This window comes from Protopterus annectens, chromosome 8.part1, assembly GCF_019279795.1.
Source record: "Protopterus annectens isolate FY-2018-M chromosome 8.part1, PAN1.0, whole genome shotgun sequence".
Lineage (NCBI taxonomy): Eukaryota > Metazoa > Chordata > Ceratodontiformes > Protopteridae > Protopterus > Protopterus annectens.
The window spans coordinates 175,239,201-175,263,113 of record NC_056742.1 but is presented as its reverse complement, the minus strand read 5'-3'; the positions used below and the strand labels follow the sequence as shown (position 1 = coordinate 175,263,113).

Below are 23,913 nucleotides of genomic sequence, written 5' to 3'. Positions count from 1 at the left end.
CACACACATATACACACACAGTTTTTCAGCCTTGTTCAGGCTTCATGCTCCTACAAACACTCCACACAAGTCCTTAAGTATACACACAGTAAAACATCCCTCCCATCCTTCAAAATTTCAAATAAAAAAAAAAGAAATCAACATTTCTGAGCTTACCTACAACAACTTGATTACTCTCACAGCAGTGCATAAGTGACCATTCTGTTCTCTTTTTACAGCAGTCCCTTTTTTCCTCCTAGAATAGAGCTTTAATAAGCCAAGCGATTCTCTAAATACACCAGAGAAGGAAATCGGTAGCTGTGGACATTTCTGTGGGAGAGTACTTTGCTAATTAAAATTAGCCACTCCCCCAGACTGATGCAGTAGCATGCAGCTTTGCATGCAAGACTATCCTCTGTGCTTTGGTCCACATAAGTGAAAAGCCTCAGTGGTAGAGCATTATGAATTGAAAAGTCTTAGCATAATGTGGTAACATTTTGAATTAACACTTGTGGGTGACAGTAAGCTAAGAAGAAATGTTCATGGTGTGCACTGTTTCAGCTCACGAAAATGTACCACTTGCTTCTTTTTTAATGAATCAATCTCAAGATAAAACCTATGTGCGCTGAATATGACATTGTTTTGTCAATATACAAAAGAATTAAGCTTGCTTGCACCCGATATTCCCACGAAACATACATTTGCTTTAATCTATATTTGTAATACTTTTGCCAAAAGTTCTCATCAGCAAAAACATTTAATGAATACATTTTAGTGATTTTCTTCTATTTTACTCTGATATAATTAATAATTATTTATTTATCATATAAGAAGCACATGTTTTTCTTTAAAATTAGAGTATGAATGATTCAGTAATTCAGTGTTGATTACAGTTCCATAAATGGTAACACTTACCTTTGAGTTAGTACAAGTATAGCAGAAAGGTTGCACTTGCTTGCCACATAATCTGCGGTTTACATTCAACTAATGAAGCAGGAATTTAATTCTGATTACATCTGCACAAAATGATAAAAATGTTGACTTTCGGTGGAATTTTAGCTGGAAGAGCAATGCTTACTTGTCGCATAAGTTGGAGTTTACAGTATTGTGACTTCTTAGTTGATATATATCTATATCTATCTATATATATATATATATATATATATATATATATATATATATATATATATATATATGAAATGATAAATGTGGAGAAACATATGGGTAAGGTAATATCCATATCATACCTCTCAACCTCTTAGCACAAAAAATCAGGACAAAGCCTAAAATAATGGGGGGACAAAGTCCCAAAAAGGGGGCAGATTTTACATATTGTTCTTATAAACTTAGAAAGTTGTTAGAATAGCAGGATTTGTGTTAGCATGCATTTTCTGAAGACTGTGAAGTCTAAAAATCCAGTGTATATCATTACTTAATGAATTCAGTCCTCAGTATCTTGCCAGAAAAGCAAATTTTTTATGCGAATTAGACCAAAAACATGAGGCAAAAATTTGAACAGTTGAAAGGCATGATCCAGATGAAAATCTGGCACCCAAAAATCACCAGATTTGCTAGTCAGGTTCATGACAATCTTTTGTGAACTGAAAGACACAGGTGTAATCATCTCTACAAAACTGTAAATGTATCTTTACCTCCCTTCTTGCTTTGATTTTGTTACAGATAGGAGATCGAGTTATGGCTTTTACGAATTACAATGCCTGGGCAGAGGTCACATGCATTCCTCAAGAGTTTGTCTACAAAATCCCAGATGACATGAGTTTTTCTGAAGCAGCAGCCTTCCCTATGAATTTTGTGACCGCTTATATGATGTTGTTCGAAGTGGCAAATCTAAGAGAAGGAATGTCAGTGCTGGTTCATTCTGCAGGAGGTGGAGTGGTAAGTTTGATGGCTTAGTCGTTTGGAAATCATATTTCAGTGCGAGTCAGATGCTTTACTCACAGAGGTAATATTTCTGTGGCAAATCCGATACCTCACTTATTAAGGTTATATTTCACTTTGTGGCATACTACTTTGATATGTTCAGAATGCCTTCTGTGTGGTTTTGCTAAATCCTAAAGCATTAATTTGTCAAGTCCAGTATTAGAAACCTGTGAAAGAAAAGCAGTTTACTTGGCTAAAACATGTTTCACTTTTAATGAGTTATCATATGGACAACATTACTTTTAAAGTGAGTAATACCTAGTGTAATCCAAGGCTTGATTATCAAGGTTATGATGTTTGTAATTGGGAGTGCATATCTAGTTTGGCATCTTTAACATTTTTATATGTATATATGTGTGTGTATATGTCTATGTGTATCTATATCTGTTCAACTAAGCACACACACACGCACAGACTTCTATCTCTTCCCCTCTGTACGCACATATGTATATATGTGTGTATCTATAGCTATCTATATACATATATATATATATATATATATATATAAAAAATGTATCATAGGATCATAAGAATTTACTAGGCTAATGGCCATATGGCTGTCTTATAAGACTAGCTAAGTTCTACCCTTATTTAAATGATCAGCATGAATTGCCCCTGTCAAAGAGGGACACAGCTGGAACCCTATGTGTATCTATCTATATTTATAAATCTCTCTGTCTCTCTCTCTCTATATATATGTGTGTATATATATATATATATATATATGTGTGTGTGTGTGCGTGTGTCTGTATTTATATTTATTTATAAATATATTTTATATATATATATATATATATATATATATATATATATATTTAGAAATATTAATATCTAAAGCTGTATATATAATATATATAGTATATATGTATGTATGTGTGGTGTGTGTGTGTGTATGTATATATATATATATATATATATATATATATATATATGTATATATATATATATATATATATATATATATATATATATATATATATGCAGTATAAAGAAAAAATGATCAATTTCAACAATTGGCTAAGCTTCTGGTGTCATTCAAAGGGGATCCTGTGTCTGTCAGCCAGGGACGACATGCTCAACAGGCCTTGTTGCTTCGCAAGAGACTGCTTGCACCTGTCTCATCACTAGGCTTTCGAATACTGGCCAAGGCTCTTGCTGCCCCCATAGTGCCTTTTTTAGGCAAGGCTCAAAAGTCAAACCCACCTCCGTAAACAGCACAAATAAAAAATGAGGGTTATGCTACTCAACGCCAGGAGTTTAAAATCTCAAAATGCACGCGCTGGAAGCACTCCTCAGTATGGAGAATGTTGACATCTGTGCAGTAACTGAAACCTGGTTTAAGGCTCCACAGAGCACCCCTGCACTACTGGGCTACAACTCATGCCACACATTTCGGCCACAGAACATGGACCGAAACACAAAAGGAGGGGGTGTATCCATATTCATCAAGGATACCTACACCTCCAGGTTAGTGGCACAGCATGATACCTCTGAGATCATCCATGAATGCAAATTGTGGCCTGCTACAGATCCTCCATGACCCAGGGACCACCACTCCACCTTTCTGTAGACACTGGAAAACATGAAGGTCCTACTGAACACCCTGATATTGGGCGATTTTACCCTACCGTTAACTGGGAAAACTACTCAAGTATGAACTCCCAGGTCCAGTGCTTCCTGAAATTTCTGCACAAGAATGCTAAACGCTGACTGCACATCAAAGAATTAATATCTATATAAAAATACATTAGTGCTTATGTAAAACAATTACCTAAATAACTTACATGTTGGTTGTTGTTATGTCTTTTGACTTTTCCCGGTTAGGGGTCGCCACAGCAGAACTCCGGTCAGCTAATGATTGGTAGTTGATTTTTACGTGCCGAGTTACCAGCCCTGATGCACAACCTTCAACGAAGGTACACCCATTCACGCATGTCTCAAAGCAGAAAACGCTCTAGCTGAGAATAGAACCGGACAGCGTCTTACTGTGAGGTGACAACGCTACCGCAGCACCACCACCGCGATTAAATAACTTACCTGTTGGTACTATATAAAAAATATAAGAAACTTTCATTTAAAAATACAATAATTAAAAACAGTCTTATTCCCCCTGCTGTACATATATGTATTACTGAATTAATGCATTCTTGTAATATGTTGAAAATTGTACAATAAGCGTATATAACATATTATGTACAGAAAATATATAAGTAATAATTCTCTGAATAATTATATGAATGGAGTGCTTACTCCTCTCTGCACTCTTCTCTTAAGTATTCAACTGTAGTACCACCTTTATCATTCTTATAAGAAAAGCGCAGTCCAGGTCTGAAGTGTCTGCAAACAGCTAAAGTTAACTTTGAGTATGTGTCTTACCTGTTTGAGCCAATATTCATTTTCCCCTGGAGAGCACTCTGCTTTGGCTTGTAAGCAACCCCCCCCCCCCCCCACACACCCACACACACTCATCTTCCACTTTCTCTCTTATTCCCTTCTGTTAGCAAATAGTATCCATAACTGATCAATACTGTGTGTTTGCTAATTTAAACTGAGACCACAGTAGCCTACTGATACAAGGTTATCCTGTTTTTCCACCTGAGAAATGATTAAGAAATGACTTACAGTTTCAGAGCATTCCTTGGTCAATTGTGATTGTTTCTTAAAAACAAACTTGTCTTTGCTTTGGCTCATTAGCAGCAGTACAAAGAAATGCCTGCTCACATACTTGTTCTCCCCTCCCCCTTCCCTGTTTATTACCTTAAGACAATCCCAAATTTAATCAATATTACCTGTGGCAGGCACCATTTTTAAAACTACAACCACCCTTGTCACTATCATATGTTCATTTATCAGTTAACTCTGTTACCTGATTGTTTCCAGCCCCCTCATAAGAGCAACTAACAGGGTCTCTACCCGCTTTGCTCCCCACCCTGCCCCCTATTCTCTCCCACCCCCTGTGGTCCCACCTTTATTACACTCACAAACCCCTCCCATCTTTCCAATAGCCAACCACAGTCCTAACCCAACACTACCTCCTTCATCTTCCCACTACTATCACACCTCCTTAGCTAACATGTACAAGCATACCTTACCTATGCTCACTGCATGCACTCTCCTTGCATATCTTACATCCTACAAAAGCTCTGTCATTCCCCCACTCAACCACTACCACTGTACTACTACTCACACCACCACTCATGTCTCACCCTCACTCAGCTCCCCTCCCACCTACTCGAGAACCATCCCTATGTACCCCCCACATATTCTAATCATAAAGTTTTGCTTATAAACAAACCCATTCAAAAACTGAGAAAACTAATAACCTCATGCATATCAAAACTAGCCCTAAGTGGAGACATCCACCCCAACCCTGGCCCTACCATCTCCAGAATCAGACTAGAAACCACAACTTCCCCCATATTACAGCCAATAGAAAGCCAAGTGACTTTCTTCTACTAAGCCTAAATATTAGAAGTATATCCAACAAAGTCCATGAACTCCATGCCACCATAGCCTTGTACTCCCCAGATGTCATCCTGACAGAAACCTGGCTAAAACCTCACATTACCAGTGAGCAAATACTCCCTACAGGTTACGGCATACTAAGAGTAGACCGGCTAAACAAGAAAGGAGGCAGTGTAGCTATTATATTTAAACAGCATCTAAACATCCAGATCTTAAAATCATCAACTCCACAAATAGGCAATGAAGAAATAATATATACCAACCTCAAAATAAACTAAAACAAAACCATCAACATAATTGGATGCTACTTCCCACTTGGCCAAAACATCCCTCTACTAGAAAACCTCCTCAGCTGGTCTACCCCCCCCCCCCCCCACACACACACACACACACATTTTAGGTAATTTCAATATTCTGGCAATCCTGTTCTGGCAACCATCCAACCCATCATGTAAACCTTCATGGCTTCACCCAACTAGTCCAGTCGTCAACCAGGATAAATAAAAACTCCAGCAAGCACACTACTCTGGATTGGATACTAGTCAGTAAGAGCCCCCAGTCATATATAACAGGCTGCTTATCAGATAGCCTCAGTGATCACTCCCCAACATTCCTACTCAAAAAATACGTATACCAAGCTAAACCTGTCACCTACTGTCAAATACGTAAAAAACTAAACTTTAACCCACTCGCATTCATCTCATCCCTCAAAGAATGTAACTGGCAACCTCTGAAGTACCTCAGTCTTGATGACTCAGTTGAATGTTTTAACACTACCTTCTTGAGCATCCTTAATTACCATGCCCCCATAAGACTTTCCAGAACCAAAGCACAACCCTCCCCATGGCTACAGAAAACCACTAAGTCAGAAATGGAAAACAGGGATAAAGCCTGGGAGCACTGGCGCAAAACCAAAACCCCCTCAACTAGACAGAAATTCCTAGAACTATGCAATAGAGTCAAAAAGCTAATAAAATAGGACAAATTCCAATACTACCAGTCTGCCCTAGACTCCTCCCAACACAGCCCCAAACAATTCTGGTCCTCCATAAACTCCATCCTCCACCCAGGTAAAGTCAGTACCCCTCCTCCTAACATCCCTCACTCCTCAGAAAATATTGCTACCTCATTCAGCACACACTTCACACAAACCATACTATCACTAGCTAAACAACACAACCCTCCTCCCCTCCATCCCACACCTTCAACTAGTAATCTCCCCACTGCCTTCTCTTTTTCTCCTGTACCTACCTCCAACATAAAAAAACTCTTAACTAAACTTAAGCCCACCAAATTAGCAGCAGACAACCTCCCAAGTGAATACCTACAAATCGCAGCTGATGCTCTGGTCTACCCAGTATCCATCTTGATTAACCGATCTCTGTCAGAAAGTTACGTTCCCACACTGTGGAATGTATCACATATAATTCCCCTCCACAAAGTCAGATCCTCCACAGAGCTAACCATTTATCGCCCCATAGCTATTCTCTCTCCACTCTTCAAAATAATAGAGAGATGCATACACTCTCAGGTCTCAGACTACCTCCTTACTAACAACCTCCTTTCCAATACTCAGCATGGTTTCCGACCAAATCATAGCACCACCACTGCCTCACTCTCCTTTACTAACATTATCCTTCAGCATAAAAACAATGGCTATCTCTCCTCTGCTACTTTCCTAGACCTATCTAAAGCATTTGACATGGTCCCACACAAACAACTTATCTCTGTCCTCAATAACTTATCCTTCTCTCAATCAGTCATCAACTGGTTTCAGAGTTACCTGTCTGACCGCCAGCAATCCGTTGTATGGCAGAATGACATATCTACCCAACTACCTGTCTCCATATGGGTTCCCCAAGGATCCATCCTTGGACCCCTACTCTTCTCTGTTTTCACCAATAATCTAGCCTCTGCCACCAAACATGGCACACTCATACAATACGCAGATGACTCAGCCATCATCTGCTCAGCCCAGTCCCTACCCAAACTGCAAAAAGTCACACAGGAAGCCTTTTCCTCTGTTGAAACTTGGTTATCCAATGCCCAGTTAATACTCAACCCAAACAAAACTAAACTACTTATCTTCAAACCCACCAAACATACTCAAAACAACTCTCACTTTAACATCACAGAGAAAGACAACACCACTATATACCCAACTGAACACACCAAATTGCTAGGAGTGGAAATAAACAATAAACTAAAGTTTGACATTCACATATCCATGACCATAAAAAAAGTCTACAAAGAACTAGGAGCATTATACAGAAATAAGCAACTTCTCACTAAAGCAGCAAAGATTTCAATAGCAAATTCCCACCTTATCTCCACCCTACTTTATGCCTCTCCAATATATACCAACCTAAGGCAATGCGATCTAAACAAGCTAGAGACCTGCTACAACAAAATCGCCTAATTCGCCACAGGGGCATCCTACCGTAGTCACCACTGTCTCTCACTTGTTGAATTGGGCTGGCTTGAACTCCCTCACCTCCTTCAATGGTATCAACTCTCACTCGCCCGCAAACTAGTAAACCATCCACTAAATGTCCCATCCCTCCAGAATCTACTCCAACCCTATCGCACCACCAGACCACTAAGATCCAGCAACAAAAATCACTTGCAGATCACTAAAGCCAATAACTCTGCTGGTGAAGCACTATTCTCTTGCACCATAGCCAAATTATGGAACTCCCTCCCACCCACAATTACCTCCGTACCATCATGCACCCACTTCAAAACTTTACTAAAAGCGCACCTAAAAACATGCTGGCTATGTCCTTGCAACTCCCACTCTAAAATCACCCACCCCATCCAACCACTACCTTTCTTTCCACTCCACTAACTACCTTGATTATAGCAAGCTCAGATGCTCATAAGCCTAGTACTTATTATACAGTAGGAACTTCTTATTGTAACATTTGTTAATGTCTGTTATGTACTTCACAGATAAAGATTCTAGTTGTCTACTGATGTACTATGTTCTTCATCTGTAAATATGTTGTAAGTAATTGCTATGTTATATTGTTAATCTCTATGTAATCCAATGTAACTACCGTCTTTTTATTTTAACTGTGGAGCTTTTCTCCCCGTGCCTCTGCTGAAAATGGACCTACATCCAGTCGGACACTCCTGGTCAACAAATGTAAATAAATAAATAAATAAAATAAATGAAAATTTTTTATGAATGGAGTATTAAAATTGTTAAAAATATCCTTTCTGAAAAGACCTTCAGTTAGCAGCAGCTGAGACAAAAATGAAAAACTAAGATAAAAAAAACACAAAGATAAGAAACACTAACTAACCTCTAGTGGGATAAGTTGACCTAAGAACCAAGAAATGTAATCCCTTACACATTCAACCTTCTTTTCAATATAGGTTTGGTGGGTATATGATCATTGAGACCTGGTAACGTTGATGCACCTGTGTACAATTGCCACCAAACTTCTTTGTGTACAAGTGTGGCCTTAATGTCCCCTCCCCTGGGATCTAATTTAACATTTTCTAAAATTGCAAATGAAAACTTGTGTGTATTACCACACTTTTCAATGTGCCTATATAGGGCATTATTCACATCTTTCTTACTAATACTATAGATGTGGTCATAAATATGTTTTTTCAAAAATCTTTCTGTTTTTCCTGTGTAGTACCCTGTGCATGCCATGCACTTGGCCATGTATACCACGTACTTAGAATTACAATTACCCTGCCTGAATCTGATATGTGTTTTATTAATATTATCTAATATTAATTTAGAGTCCTCCATAATATATGCACATTGATTACATCTTCCACATTTTTAGTGTGTTTTACCATTTCCCAGGACATACCCTCAATTTTGTGTTCTATATAATTCTTCAAGTTGTTACCCATCTTATACACAAACAGAGGTCTACTATCTATTATGTCTTTAATTATTGCAAGTAGGCTCCTTTAAGTGTTTTTTTTCAAATAACATGGCATTTGACGCCAAATAGTTTATTTAAATGATAGTGAATTGTATGTCAGTTGTTCTGATGAAGCCCATATGGAATGGGTGAAAGCACTTAACCTTCATTCCTATTACTTTTGTACTTTATATAAAAGTTTGTCACTTTTTTTGGGAAGCTTCGTCTCTGGATATTTGTGGCAGTCAGCATTTAGCATTCTTGTGCAGTATTTCACATTTGTTGACAAGCTTCCTGGAATTTATCAACTCAAATGCCCTGGATCAGCTGGTAAACTCCCATACCAGAGGTGAAAACATATTGGACCTGGTCATCACCATCATGGGCGACAGGTATTCCACACCAGAGGTCAACCCGTCACTGGTTAGATCAGACCATAAACTAGTCACTCTGGATGTCCACACCACACCACCACCTCCAACCAAGAACACCACAGTGAAAAACTTTTCTATAGCAAACTTCACCTTATTTAAGACAGAGGTGGTAAGTTTAACAGCCCCCACACTAAAGGATAACAGCGTCCAAGATGCAGGAACCTTTACAAATGCACTCTATGAGCACCTACAAGGATGCATGGATCATGCCATCCCTAGCAAATCCAAGACTCACTCCCCTAAGAGAAGGAAACCAGTCTGGTGGACCCCTGCCATAAACAGGCTATACAATAGAAGGAGGAAACTAGTTCAGAAAAAAAGCAAATCCTTGATCAGAATCAGTAAGAAAATAAGGTCCCTCATAAAATCCTTCAAGGCTAACTTCGAAAGAAAAATAGCCAAGGATTCAAAAGATAACCACAAAGCCTTCTTTAGCTATGTCAAGAATCTAAGTGGCAACTCACAGATATGCTCTGAGCTAGTGCAAAATAGCACAAAATACACTGAACTCACTGATATTGCCAACATCCTGGCAGATAGATTCAGTGCAACCTTCACCCCCCATCACCCCAAAAAGAGCCCACAACAATACTGGAAAAGTGTAGTGTCCTGGAAATCACAGATGCACAGGTGAAAACAGCCCTTTCAAAAGCCAAAAGCCATGGGGCCAGATGGTGTACCAGGCTGTGTCTTGCACGAACTACAGAACAAACTAACCCCCCACCTAAACACACTGTTCAACCTCAGCCTCTCCACAGGCTACATGCCCATAGAATGGCACACAGCAACGGTTATTCCGCTCCACAAAGGAGGGGCCACAACTGACCCTGGTAACTATCGCCCCATAAGCCTGACTAGCCTGGTCTACAAGGCTATGAAGCGCATCATCATGGAACTCATTAACAAAGACATTGGGAACCTCCAAACACTTGACTGACCCATTTCGGCTTTGTTAAGGGCAGATCATGGCTACTAAACCTGGTTGACTTCTTTGAGACAGTCACCAAGGCCATAGATGAGGGGAAGGTAGTTCACATAGCCTACCTTGACCTCGCCAAGGCTTTTGACACCATTCCCCACTCGGGAATTATAGAAAAACTCATCAGCCTGAACATAAACCCCTATGTCATGAGATGGGTTGCCAACTGACTTACAGACAGAACTCACACGGTAAGAAGAGTGGGGTGCAGGTCCGACTCTAAACCAGTCACAAGGGACCCCTACTGTTCGGCATATACTTTTCAGAAGTACAGCAAACACAGGAGAACTATGGCTAACCAAGTTCGCCGATGACTGCAAACTGGGAGCCATAATTGACTCTCCGGCTGACACAGACATTATCCAAAAGGGCCTTACTGAGATGGACACCTGGTGTCATGGTCTCAAGCTAAATGCCAAAATGCATAGTCATCCCGTTTGGGAAAATCAAAACACCCATGAATTATCACATAGGTGGCAACCCCCTTAATACAGAAGAGGTAATAAGAGATCTGGGGACCCAGGTAGATAATAATCTCTCCTTTGACAATCATATTGCCAAAGTAGTTAGGAAATCTTTCTATGTAGCCCATCTAATTACTAAAGGGTTCGCATCTAGAAATAAAGAGGTTATAGTGCCCCTCTACTCGTCACTCATCAGACCCATCATAGAGTACAATGCCATGTTTGGGATGTATCTCAAAAGACACTTCCAACAGCTAGAAAGACCACAAAAGTACCTCACCAAGAGGATTACTGGTCTCAAACATATGTCCTATGCAGCCTGAATGGAAAAACCCCAGCTGTACTCAGTGGCATATCGCTTACTCAGAGGTGATCTCTGCCTGACTTACAAAGCCATGTCCAACTCAGAATTGATGGACATGCCCCACCTAAAGAAATCCAAGTCACTGCGAGCCACTCGCTCTAGTGAGCTAAACCTCATAACAACAATAAATAGAACATGCTGGAGGGATAGATTCCTGTCAAAGAGACTCCCCATGCTTTGGAACAAAATTCCTAACTACATTAGGCAGAGCCCCTCACTAACACTCTTCAAGAGAAACCTTGACGAGTGGATGGGTAACAGAAAATACACCCCTGGGATAACTTCATTGGCTCTTCTTGACAGAGGCTCAGTTAATTAATCAATGGGGTGGCGAAAGCTGATGTTGGCTTTTGTCGCCCCCTTAGATTAGTTCCCTGTGCCGCTGTCCAGCAGAGCCACTGCAGTGATCCCCGGGGTAAATTTTCTGTTTCCCATCCACTCTTCAAGGTTTCTGTTGAAGAGTGTTAGTGAGGGGCTCTGCCAAATGTAGAATGGAATCCTGTTCCAAAGCATGGGGAGTCTCTGGGACAGGAATCTATCCCTCCAGCACGTCCTATTTATCATTGTGGTGAAGTTTAGTTCCCTAGAGCTTGTGGCTGTTGGGGATTTGTTTTTTTTTTAGGTGGAGCATGTCCATCAATTCTGGGTTGGACCTGGCCTTGTATGTCATGCAGAGATCACCTCTGAGTAAGCGGTATGCAACCGAGTACAGCTGGAGTTTCTTCAGTCGGGCTGCATATATATAGTTATCCTCTAGGTGAAAAAAGTTGCTTGGATGTATGTTCCATTACTGACACAAATTATATCCAGAGTACTGAGGTGGTTTTATTCAGGTGAGACTTTAACCCAAGGTCCCACCTGCCTGAGCTACTGATAGACTATATGTATATTGCATATTCCATGGCACTTATCACAGAAAAGTAGGGGTGAATATATTACAATTTATATAAGAACATCATCAAAACCACAGGAATAGAACACATACAGATTATAATGAAAAGGAGTAACTGTAATACTAGTAAGTAAAAGGATATAACGTTAGGATCACTGCGCTTGAGATAGCCATATCCTGCTTTTTTCTTAAACAAAGTTCTGATGTGCAAAAGATAAGTTTTCCTGTGTCCTGGCCAAATTTCCTTCTGTCTGCATATAAACCCATCAGGTCTCATCTGATAGTTGTGTACAAGTCTAGGGGGTCTAGCCTAGTTACAAAACAAAATAAAATGTTAATTATTATTATGGGTTCATAGCATGAGTGAAATCTGTTTTTTTTGTTTTAGTTCTGTATGTGAGAGAACATCTAAAGCTGGCAATGGAAGCTGAAATCTGTATTTTTGTGTGAGCAAAGTCCTCCGATTCATTTGTGCATTAAAGCATTACCCCTGTACATCATTGCTAATACAATGAACTGTGAGACCACTGTGCCATCATGAAGAGGTAGTTTGTCAAAAGCAACCTCAATTGAATATGGAATGTTTTCAATTTACAAAGATGTCAAAAACTTGTGATTATAAAAATGCTATACTACCCTTCATTTAAAGCACATTTTATTTATTTATGACACCCCCTTTCCAGCAAATTAACCTATTCAGTTTGCTCCTTTCTCAGTTGATCCATCCACTCCCCCATCACATCTGGTCATACAAGTAATGGCAGTTATAACAATGAAGCAATATTTAGTCATCATCCTAGGAGTATATTTTTTCTGATATACATAATCTCCCCTTGTGCATTTCAGCATCCACTCCAAGGTAGAAGGGGGAGGAGAGGCTATGTGGGGAGGAAGTTACTCACTCACAAGTGGCTATCTAGACTGGCAGCTATACCACCATGGAGTTGTCTAACTCTCTGAAAAGGGCCTGTGGTCTCCACAGCAGTATCTCATAGTAGGGCTCACATACCCTTCATCTCTCTCCTGAGACTGGTAGGTCAACACAGGCTGGTCTTCCCCTTCATCATGTCTGCTGTAGCACCTGGGACATTAACTGAACTCAGGTAAGCTGAGTTATACTCATGGCTATGTTTCTCTTTGCCACAGTGCAATTTTAAATATGTGATGCACTCTGTTTAGCTATAAAACTTCAATAAGACAAATCCTGTTCATAATATGCTTAGAAATTCGTTAATTGTCTGGATAAGTCATTTCAAACAGTGCCCTTTAATTATTTCTAGGCTGGAGTATCACATATCAAAAATATAATACTAACTCTTTGTGAACTTCTTCTAAAATACATGAAAAGATTTATTATTCCTCTACTTACCAAAATGTCATAGCAGCTTGACACAGACAAATGTAGGCAAACAACCAAACACATCTAGAAGATGCCATATCCTTCAATTTGATCTAGCATAATGTCTTTGCTAAAATGAAATGGTTCCATAAGTGCCTTTATGATTAGCACTAAGGGATATTCTGATGCCCAGTCTCTATCTATGACTCCATGTAATGTGGTCTGTAATGTTTCACCACTGAAAATACAGTAGGAAAGTAAAATCTGAATAACAGGGTCAACCTTATAAATGCAAGATGTAAAATGTTTCTAACTCATTTGTATATGCACTGTCAATACATGTCATGGAAAATCACTTCTTTGTGTCTCTAGTGAAGTAGTGTTAAACAGAATATATTGACTTCAACAACTGTTATTTCCTCCTTGCAAAGAATAATAATAGATAGTCCCTTTCCGCCTAGAAGCATTTCCTCACGTTGGTCAACACTTAACCATTGTAGGTGCTAAATGTTTTGACTACTGAGAGTTTTTTCTTGTTTCCTGCTCCAGAAAACTTGTTTGTTACTGTTTCTTTTCATGTGAGCTACACAGAATTAAAACAGCAGTATGCATTAGTCTCAGAACTTCAGGAAAGCAGTCTAAAAGATGTATGAGATGGGCTTCTCCTTGAATATGTGACTAAAGTGACACCCACTAAAAAAATATAAACCCATCAAACGGCAACATTCTGAAAGGAAAACAAGCTGGTATAGATAATTGAATATCAGCTGATCACATGTACTGGCTTTTTTCAGTATGGTACAGAGCAGAATAGGAAATTTGCACTTTTGCCCACTGTAGAATGATTCCAAATTTAGTATATATAGTTAGTAGTGGGTGTGGGGAGATTGCCCATATGCAAAAAAAAAAAAAAAAATCTTTGTAATTAAAAATACTGAATCTTTGTTATTTGAACTGTTTTGCTTGTATGACAGGCATTTGAAGTTTTGATACTTTGAATGTCTGTTATACATATAAATGTATGTGTGTGTGTGTGTGTGTGTGTGTGTGTGTGTATATATATATATATATATATATATATATATATATATATATATATATATATATATATATATATATATATATATATATATATATGGGTCTACTTCTATAGACCAAATTTACACTTACCCAAATTTCAGTTTACCAAGATGACAGCATTGACCTTTCACAAAATCGAAATTGCACATTACCAAACTTAATGTCTTGAGTGTTTACATGGCTTGGCAGATCCTGTCGCCTGATAGGCAACTGAACAGGATTTTCTCTTTGTTCCTTGTGGTGATTAGGGCATCAGTATATCTCATGATGGAGTCTCCCATGACTATATTATTGGGTAATATGCTGGATTTCATTTGGCTTTCAGCAGAGATTCCATAGGATATGGCTGTATGTGTAGTGTTGGGTGTTGTTACAGTGGAGTGCTTTTGGGTTTGCTGAGGATAACTTTTGCATGTTGAATGTCTGTGAGCTGTTTGAGGTTCAGGAAGATTGAATTTAAGTGCTTTGGCATATGTTGATCTATAGTGCGGGTGTAGTTTGTGTGTTACTTTTAATCTCGTTATTTTGAGTGCATGTGTGTGAGAACATCGTGTAAATACATCTCTCACATACTGTATCAGTTTCTTTAAAGATCAGTTTGTTATCAGTGAATGTGGGACAATTGTTGCATTGTTTCAGGAAGCTCATATCTACCAGACTTGTGGTGGAGAAGTTGGGGAAATGCATGCCCATAATGTCAAGTCCTTTTAGCAGAAACTCCAAGGGTGTGGTACAGGAGGGGTTAGTAGCTGGGGTGCTTTAGAGGACAGAAGTAACACCTGACCATGTAAGACTAAGTTTGAGGGATAATGCTCCTCAGCATGCAAACTAGCTGTGCTAAGCACAGCTGAGTCAATGGATATGGTTTCAGAGGGAGTGATAGAGTGGAAATGCTGAGGGTAAAGTTCTTTGCGTGAAGGAGTTGAAGTAAAACAGGTGCATGAAAAGAGGTTGCTTGTGATAAGACTAATAATTGAAGTGAAAGTATCATTGATAGTAATAAGGGTAGTAGCACGGCTGTGAGAAGTTATGTGATACAAAAGTACATTATAAGTACAACATATTAGCATAGTACAGACTGAATAAGGCTTATGGTGCAGAACAGATATCATAGCTACTTATTATTTTCTGCCCCTAAATTCTTTTATGTCGTGCCAGCAGGCAAACACTGCAGTAGCAAAAACTGAGTAGATAATATCACTTTGTGAGTGGGATATTTAGTTTGTTTACAATTTTTTTTATTTTTCATTTTGGTTTCATTATCTTTCTTGTTTGTTATAGCGTAATATCTAGTAACCACATGTCTAGGTCTTTGCCATCATGTCCCTCGGATATAAACAGTGTGTAGCTCTGTTTCTTTAAACACTGATCACCATCTAATTATATTTGCACTCGCACTTTGTTTACCTGTTTGTAAAAGCTGATGTTAAGCAGGTAGCACCCCATTCAGACATGATAATTAATAACAGCTTGTACAATTATGTATGGGAAGTGATTCTGAAAATGCCATTAATTAGTCAATATGCTCTCACCACTTAAAACTCGATACATGTAAATTGATGTCCATGTGTACGTGTGTGCATGAACACTCATCTGATGCCTGAGGAGGTCTTGTCAGACCTCTATAGCCATGCACATGTGTAGCTGAGGGAACATCATTTGTAAATGTATGCTAATGTATGTATTGGTAAATTCATCAACAATTGGTATTGTGCTGTGTGCTGCTATTAAAACTTGTTACTAGTCCTGTCTACAACCTTTTAGAGTTCTTCGAGAGAGAGTATTGGTGCTCTTCTGCACATAAATATAAGATATGGAAAATTATAAAATAATAAAATGAGCCAAGTGTTAAATTACATTAAATTAAACAAGATGGAGCTAAAGGATGTGGACTACAAAACCAGTGAAATACAGAAAGCAAACCTGACAGCGCATCAAGCTTTGAAGATGAATGAAGAATTTGTATTCTCATCCTTCTCCACTGGCATGTAGTGATAAAGCCTTGACAGTAAACAAGGTGACCTGACTTGGAGTACAGGTTTGGATGCTTGAAGAGACTATGCAAGCTTTCTTCTCTTCAAGGGAAGATGGTCAGTGCTGTGTTTTATTGGGAGTACAAACATTTCAGTAGTCCTGGTGGAAACTGGTGTTTAAAGCAGCAGCTGCACCTGATGCACAGATGGGCTTAGGGACATTGCTCTCTTTGGCCCTTTGGTGGGGACATTCCTGAGACTATTCCTCATTGCAGACAACAGCTTACAAATACGATACCAGCACATAAGGGCAGTAGGCCTTTTGTGAGCAGCTGTGATGGCTTCCTGCCCTGCTTGTCTCCTACATATATTATTTATAACAGTTTTCCAGGGGACAGGTATTCCTAACTGATAAGAAAGAAGCTAAACACTAGGATCAAAGCAGTCTAGATGTGAAAAATGATACTGTGAGCGATGCACAGCTACAGGAAGACGATTTGCAATGAAACTGCTCCGAGAGTTCTGAAAGAAATAAAATAAAATAAAAAATAAGAATTTGTGATTTGCTTCATCTAGTTTATGAATATAGATAATTGTTGTATATAGTGAGAAGGTATTTCATAATGCAGTAAGAAACTATGAATGCACATCTCTATGGTGTTATAATCTCAGTATCAATAAATAATACTTTTTAGTACACCCATTCCATTTCATGGGAAAACTGATAAAATGCCATGAGCTGTATTTACAGGTTCAGGAGGAGCTATTACCAGAAATTGGAACAATCCATTTTCATCTTCTTTTTGCTGAATTTATATATAAAGATTACTTTATACATTTTAAGATTAACTTCAGGTGTAATCTTAAGATCTAAGCACAAAATGATTACCTTCAAATTTCAGCCCTGATTAGGTATACAATTCGATAAACTTGAAAGTAATATTCTGAGTACATATATAACTGTTATTCATTTACTGGTTATCCTTTTTTCTATTAAGTTGTTTATTCCTTTTTCTTTACCATCTTTTGACAATAATTTATTTTCCTTTATTGTTCTTTACAATTATTTCAATTAGAGTTTACTCTGATGCTCATTATACTGTATGTGTCTGAAATGTTTCATTTTTGTATTTGAATGACATTACTGAAATGGAATATTTAAATGATTTATATCAGATTATTTTGTTCAGTTGTGCTAATCTGAGTTGAAATCTAATAAAATCTTGCAAAAAAGCAAAGGTTAAGGAAGAGGAAGATGCACTGGATAATCGCATTGAGTAGCATTGGTAGTGCTTGCAGTGATATATGACGATTATGATGCATACTATATTGGTGATGACTACTGAAGTTCTTTTTATGACCAGTAGCTGGAAGGGCAGGAAGAGTGATCTAGACATGACACAGTTAGACACATCCTCATCTTGTTGTGGTAGGCATTTTGAGTTCACTTTCTTGGCAAAACTGAGGCTGCATGCAATGCACCTGCATTTTTATAGTAGTAATAATGGCATGTCCAAAAGGTTAAACTCCCACTTCTTTCTGTGTTCAAATCCTACTCCCAGAAGTGAAGAGTTGTAAGCAGCCATCAATTTAGGGATTTTGAGATCCTGCAGATGACCTATTTTGCTATACCAACACTTTCTAATTTAGCTATGGTTTGTCTGGGTAGCTGTGGTTAAAAGAACAAGTTTACAAAATGGCAGCCCTTGCGACAAATGCAACAGAAGGATTTTGCTAAAGAGGCAGTTTGTGGGAGCTTTTGATGGGTCACTGAAACTAGGAAGCAGAGGAATTTAGAGGCTGCAGTAATGATGAAGAGGAGGAGAAGTAGTAGGAAAGTAAATATCAGTGGCCATTTGCAGTACTATTGACACAGTGTAGTAGCTGTAGTCATGACACTACCAATAAAGGGTTCAGTATAAAACTCATGAATATGGATTTGCAGCACTTTGAGTCCCAATACCATCATGCTACAAGCCTAGTAGAGAATAATGGGATGGGATTTTGTAGGTAGAAAGAACAAATAATTTTGGGATAGCTTAGAGAAACGTATTCAACTTGGTATAATAAATAAGCCATCTGTTTAACAATCATGATTGATTCTTAAAAAACATTTTTTTTGCCTGCATCATACCCCAAAATGACCAGACAAAGCAAAAAATAACCACTAATTCCATGAAGGATGTTCTTCTTCAAGTGGGAGCAGGAAATTGTTTTTTGAGGGGTGATTTTTTTTCCTTCCAGTATCCTACTGAATTCAGGATCTCAGCTACTCCTAACAGCTTCATTGATGCAGTCCCTGCACAAATTTGATGGCAGAGTCTCCACTGAATGTGTTGCTCACCATAAGATGAAGGAGTTCAAATCTGCCACTGCACTTACAAGGGAAAGCTGGACCATCATACTTGTAGCTCAGCTGTGCATTTTAGATATCCTAGCCTCAGTCTCAATGCATGCTTGGTGTACATGCCAGTGATGGGGAAGAGAAACTCAGTCCTACATGGATGCCCCACTTACATAGTGACTCATATCAATCAGTTTATCTATCTATCTATCTATCTATCTATCTATCTATCTATCTATCTATCTATCTGTCTGTCAAGGTGTTTGGGGTCTGACTCCCTTTTAAAAGCACTTCTTTGTCTCTTTTTTGTCTTTTACAATGTAATTTATCTCATAGGACAGGAATTCCAAGTAACACATATTAAATATCAAAAACAACGAAGAAAGAGAAAGGCAACAGCCTGAAAAACAACGCCAGTTCATAAAAGAAATTTATTACAACTTAGCGCCTCGGCATAATAGCCTTCAATGAGTACAAGTTACAAACACACACCCACTCCAATATATATCACAATTAATCAAGCAATTACATAAATTAATCAATAAAGAAATAAAATAACATTTAAAGAAAAAATATCCAATATGGAAGAAAAATAACAATACTATTCATACAAAACTTATAATAAACATTTCAAATTTACTTCTAAATTTAAACCATTAGGAGACATAGTATTATATTTCAAAATATAAATAGTTTCTTTAAATAACAAAATATTTTTAATTAATTTATCATCACCTTTTTTAATAAAAATATTTTCTAAAACACAACATTCAAACATTTCTACATTACTATTATGACATTCCATAAAATGTACAGCAATGGGACTAGTATATACTCTTTTTTTAATATCTCTAACATGTTCTTGCATTCTAGTTTTGAATTTTCTTTTTGTCTCACCAATGTAGTATAATTTACATGGATATCTAACACAATAAATAACCCCTACAGAATTACATGAAAAATTATTATTGGGAGTAAATGGAATTCCATTAATATTGTCAAAATATGGCTTAATAAATTTACATATATTACACTGGCCGCAAGCATTAGTACCTACTATAACCAAATTTTTATATATATTATCTACTGGAGAAATATAATAAGTATTAATTAATTTATCAGATAAATTTTGACCTCTTTTGAAAGATATTTTAGGAACAATAGGAAAATTTTTTTTATAAAGATTTTTATCTGAAATTAAAAATTTCCAAAAATATTTAATAATATTCCAAATTTTGTCACTATACAAATTATAGATAGTGACAAAATAGATATCTAATACTTCATGTATAGAACTCCTTAAACATTTATTATTCCTGCTAACAGAACTAGCCTCATTCATAAAAGGCAAAAAATTACTTACTTCTATATTATTACTAATAATCAATTTATTACCTTTAGTAGGATTAGTTTTATCCATTAATTTGTTAATGCAGAAATCTAATATATCCATGCTATATCCTCTTTTCAAGAACATAATAATACTATCATAGATATTCTGTTCTAAATCAAATTCATTATTGCATAGTCTGGATAGTCTTATAATTTCTCCATAAGGAATAGCAGATAAAGTGTGGGGGGGGGGTGGCAACTAGTTCCATAAAGGAACTGATGACCATCCATAAACTTACGATATACTGTAGTGTGAACCTGATCACCCAATACACCAGTTAACATAATATCTAAATAATGGACTTTACTGCCAAATTGTAGACCATCAAAACGTAAATTATATTTATTATTATTAAGGTCTGAGAAAAACTCATAAACATATTCAATACCACCTCTACAAAGAAAAATAAGATCATCTATGTAGCGGTAGTAACACAGAACATGATTTTTATAAAATTTGTTAGTATATACATATTCCAACTCAAATTTACCCATAAAAAGGTTGGCATACATAGGGGCAAAAGATGCCCCCATAGCAGTACCTTTTAGTTGATGGTAAATAGATTGATTGAAACTAAAAAAGTTATTAGAAAGGCAGAAAGAAGTTAAGTCCATTATATAGTGGGTGGTAGGATTATCCCCCAAAAAATAAAATAATGCCTGCAAACCATCAGAATGATTAATGTTAGTGTAGAGACTGACAACATCTACGCTAACCCAAAACATATTATCTGTCCAAGTAATATGACTTAGTTTATCAATAAAGTCAAAAGAATCTCTAATATAGGATTCTAATTTAAATACATAAGATGACAGATAATTATGGACAAATATACCTATATTTTGACAAAAATAATTACTAGCAGAGACAATAGGACGTCCAGGTAGATTATTCATATTTTTATGAAGCTTGGGAAGACAATAAAAAGTGGCTAGATTACAATTTTCCAAACAGAATTTTTTGTCAAAATCATCCTTGGAAATGTATCCCAATCTTACCCCCTTATCCAGTAAAGTAGTACATTCTTTTAAGGCTGTCATATACTTATCATAATCACTAATTTCATAGGTTGATGAATCATTTAAATGTTCCATACACATGTCTAAATATTGCTTATTATTCAATATAACAATTTTATTGCCCTTATCAGATTTTTTAATGACAATATCATGTCTACTTGAAAGATTTTTCATAGCCATCCATTCATTTTTAGTCATATTGCATAATTTTTGATCATTCCTACATACATTTAACATTTCTTGTAATGAAAAATGGATCATTTCAGAGAAATGGATAATGTTGCAATTATTATATGGAGGAATAAACTTGCTATGAAAATTAATACCTTCAGTGTTAAGCGTAGAATAAGCTGAAGAATATAAGGAAGGCAAAGATTCATCAGAAAAACAAGAATAATAGCTGTCTATACTAGAATCACCATCAGTATCACCATATAACATATTAGAAACAGGCTCATCATAAGCAGAGATTTTTTTATCATTTGAAAAAAAATATCTCAAATGAAGTTTTCTAACAAATTTAAAAAACTCTTGTTTCAATATATGGTGTCTAGGGAAGACAGTGGGAACAAATTTAAGACCATATTGCAATACAGTTTGTTCTTCGTTAGAAATATTACAGCCAGAAATATTAACAACATTATTATCACTCAGTAAGACAGGGCTAGAAAAATCAAGTCCATCTACCCCTCTTGAATGTTTGTCTAGATTGCCCTTCACCCGGAGAAGAACCCGTAGCAAAGTCTTTCTTTTTGTATCCTCGTCTGGAATTGTTGCCATCACTCCGAAAACGCTGTTGATGCCCTAACGAATCATTAGCAGCTGGAAGAGGTGGAAAATCAGTATCTGAATCTGTAGTTAGACCATAACCATCAGAGGAAGCAAAAGATACAGAAAGCTGTTTTTTGTTATTATTTTTAACATTTACTTGTTTTTTTGAGGGGTGAAAAACTTGTTTTCGTTTCCAAAGGAATGCTCGCCCATTATCATAGTCTTTAATGTCTCTCTTAATTTTCACTGATTTATACTGTATCTGTTCAGTCTCATACTTGTGTAAATTATCATTCAAATTAGCAAAAACATCATTGACCTTAGACATACCAATATCAGCCAATAATTTGGAATGCATAACATGTAATTGTTCTTGTAATTTCAACAAAAGAAGCTGTTCCCTTTCTACAAGAATCTTAACCCACTCCATAGCACAATTATGGGCCGCCGAAAGCCAGCGGTCTTTGAATATCAAATCATCACTGTCTGCATTATCAAACGGTGTCGCTGGGCTTTTAAAAGCCCGTAAGCCTTGTGGAGAAATGTCAAGATCCACATATCTTTGAAGCCCTAACAAATTAAAATGACACCGTGTTTCCCTAAAAAGCAGCTTTTCAAATTCTTTTATATTGTCTTGAATGTCCTGCGGAAACGTAGGATTAACAGTGCGGCCACCTAAAGAACCGAAGGGGTTCATAAATTTCTGCTGCCTATCTTGGAAAAGTTTAGTAATATATTCAGAAGAAACGTTACCATGAGGTGCTGCATTCACTGCAGGGTCTGCACGATAAGAGTTAGTAGCGGAGCCGGCACCACGTAACCTGCTGTCTAGTTGAATATCCATGGTTACGGAAGAGCCCGGCACATCCATAGGAGCATTCGCTCTCACCATATCTTCAATAGTCGGCAAAATTGCAGGAAGCCCACCTGTAACATCCTTCATAACCTTCGGTCTAACAATCTGGTCAGGAGCCGCTGTAATAACGGGAAACAAATGATTCACCCCTCTACAATCACCACGAACAGCTGAGGGGGATGCAGCATTAATAACGTTAACAGTTCTCTCATTGTTACCATCGACAACGTTAACATTTCTTCCATTGTCACCATCCGAATTAGCAGTAAATCCATTAACTGACGGAGAAAAATTCTCTCGAAAAACTCTAGGAGTGTTTAATAAAGAACTGGTATCCATGTCCAAATATCAAAAACAACGAAGAAAGAGAAAGGCAACAGCCTGAAAAACAACGCCAGTTCATAAAAGAAATTTAGTACAACTTAGCGCCTCGGCATAATAGCCTTCAATGAGTACAAGTTACAAACACACACCCACTCCAATATATATCACAATTAATCAAGCAATTACATAAATTAATCAATAAAGAAATAAAATAACATTTAAAGAAAAAATATCCAGTATGGAAGAAAAATAACAATACTATTCATACAAAACTTATAATAAACATTTCAAATTTACTTCTAAATTTAAACCATTAGGAGACATAGTATTATATTTCAAAATATAAATAGTTTCTTTAAATAACAAAATATTTTTAATTGATTTATCATCACCTTTTTTAATAAAA

At 37.2% G+C, this 23,913-nt stretch overlaps 1 protein-coding gene across 2 annotated transcripts in view; it reads left to right on the top strand.

The window, feature by feature from the left end:
• VAT1L (vesicle amine transport 1 like) overlaps window positions 1–23,913 on the top strand; it is a 1,089,685-nt gene that overhangs the window by 331,221 nt on the left and 734,551 nt on the right. For both annotated transcript variants that reach the window (XM_044081809.1, XR_006366076.1), the window contains exon 3: window positions 1,660–1,875. In XM_044081809.1, coding sequence (XP_043937744.1) covers window positions 1,660–1,875 — 216 coding nt within the window. The remainder of the gene's footprint in view (window positions 1–1,659; window positions 1,876–23,913) is intronic.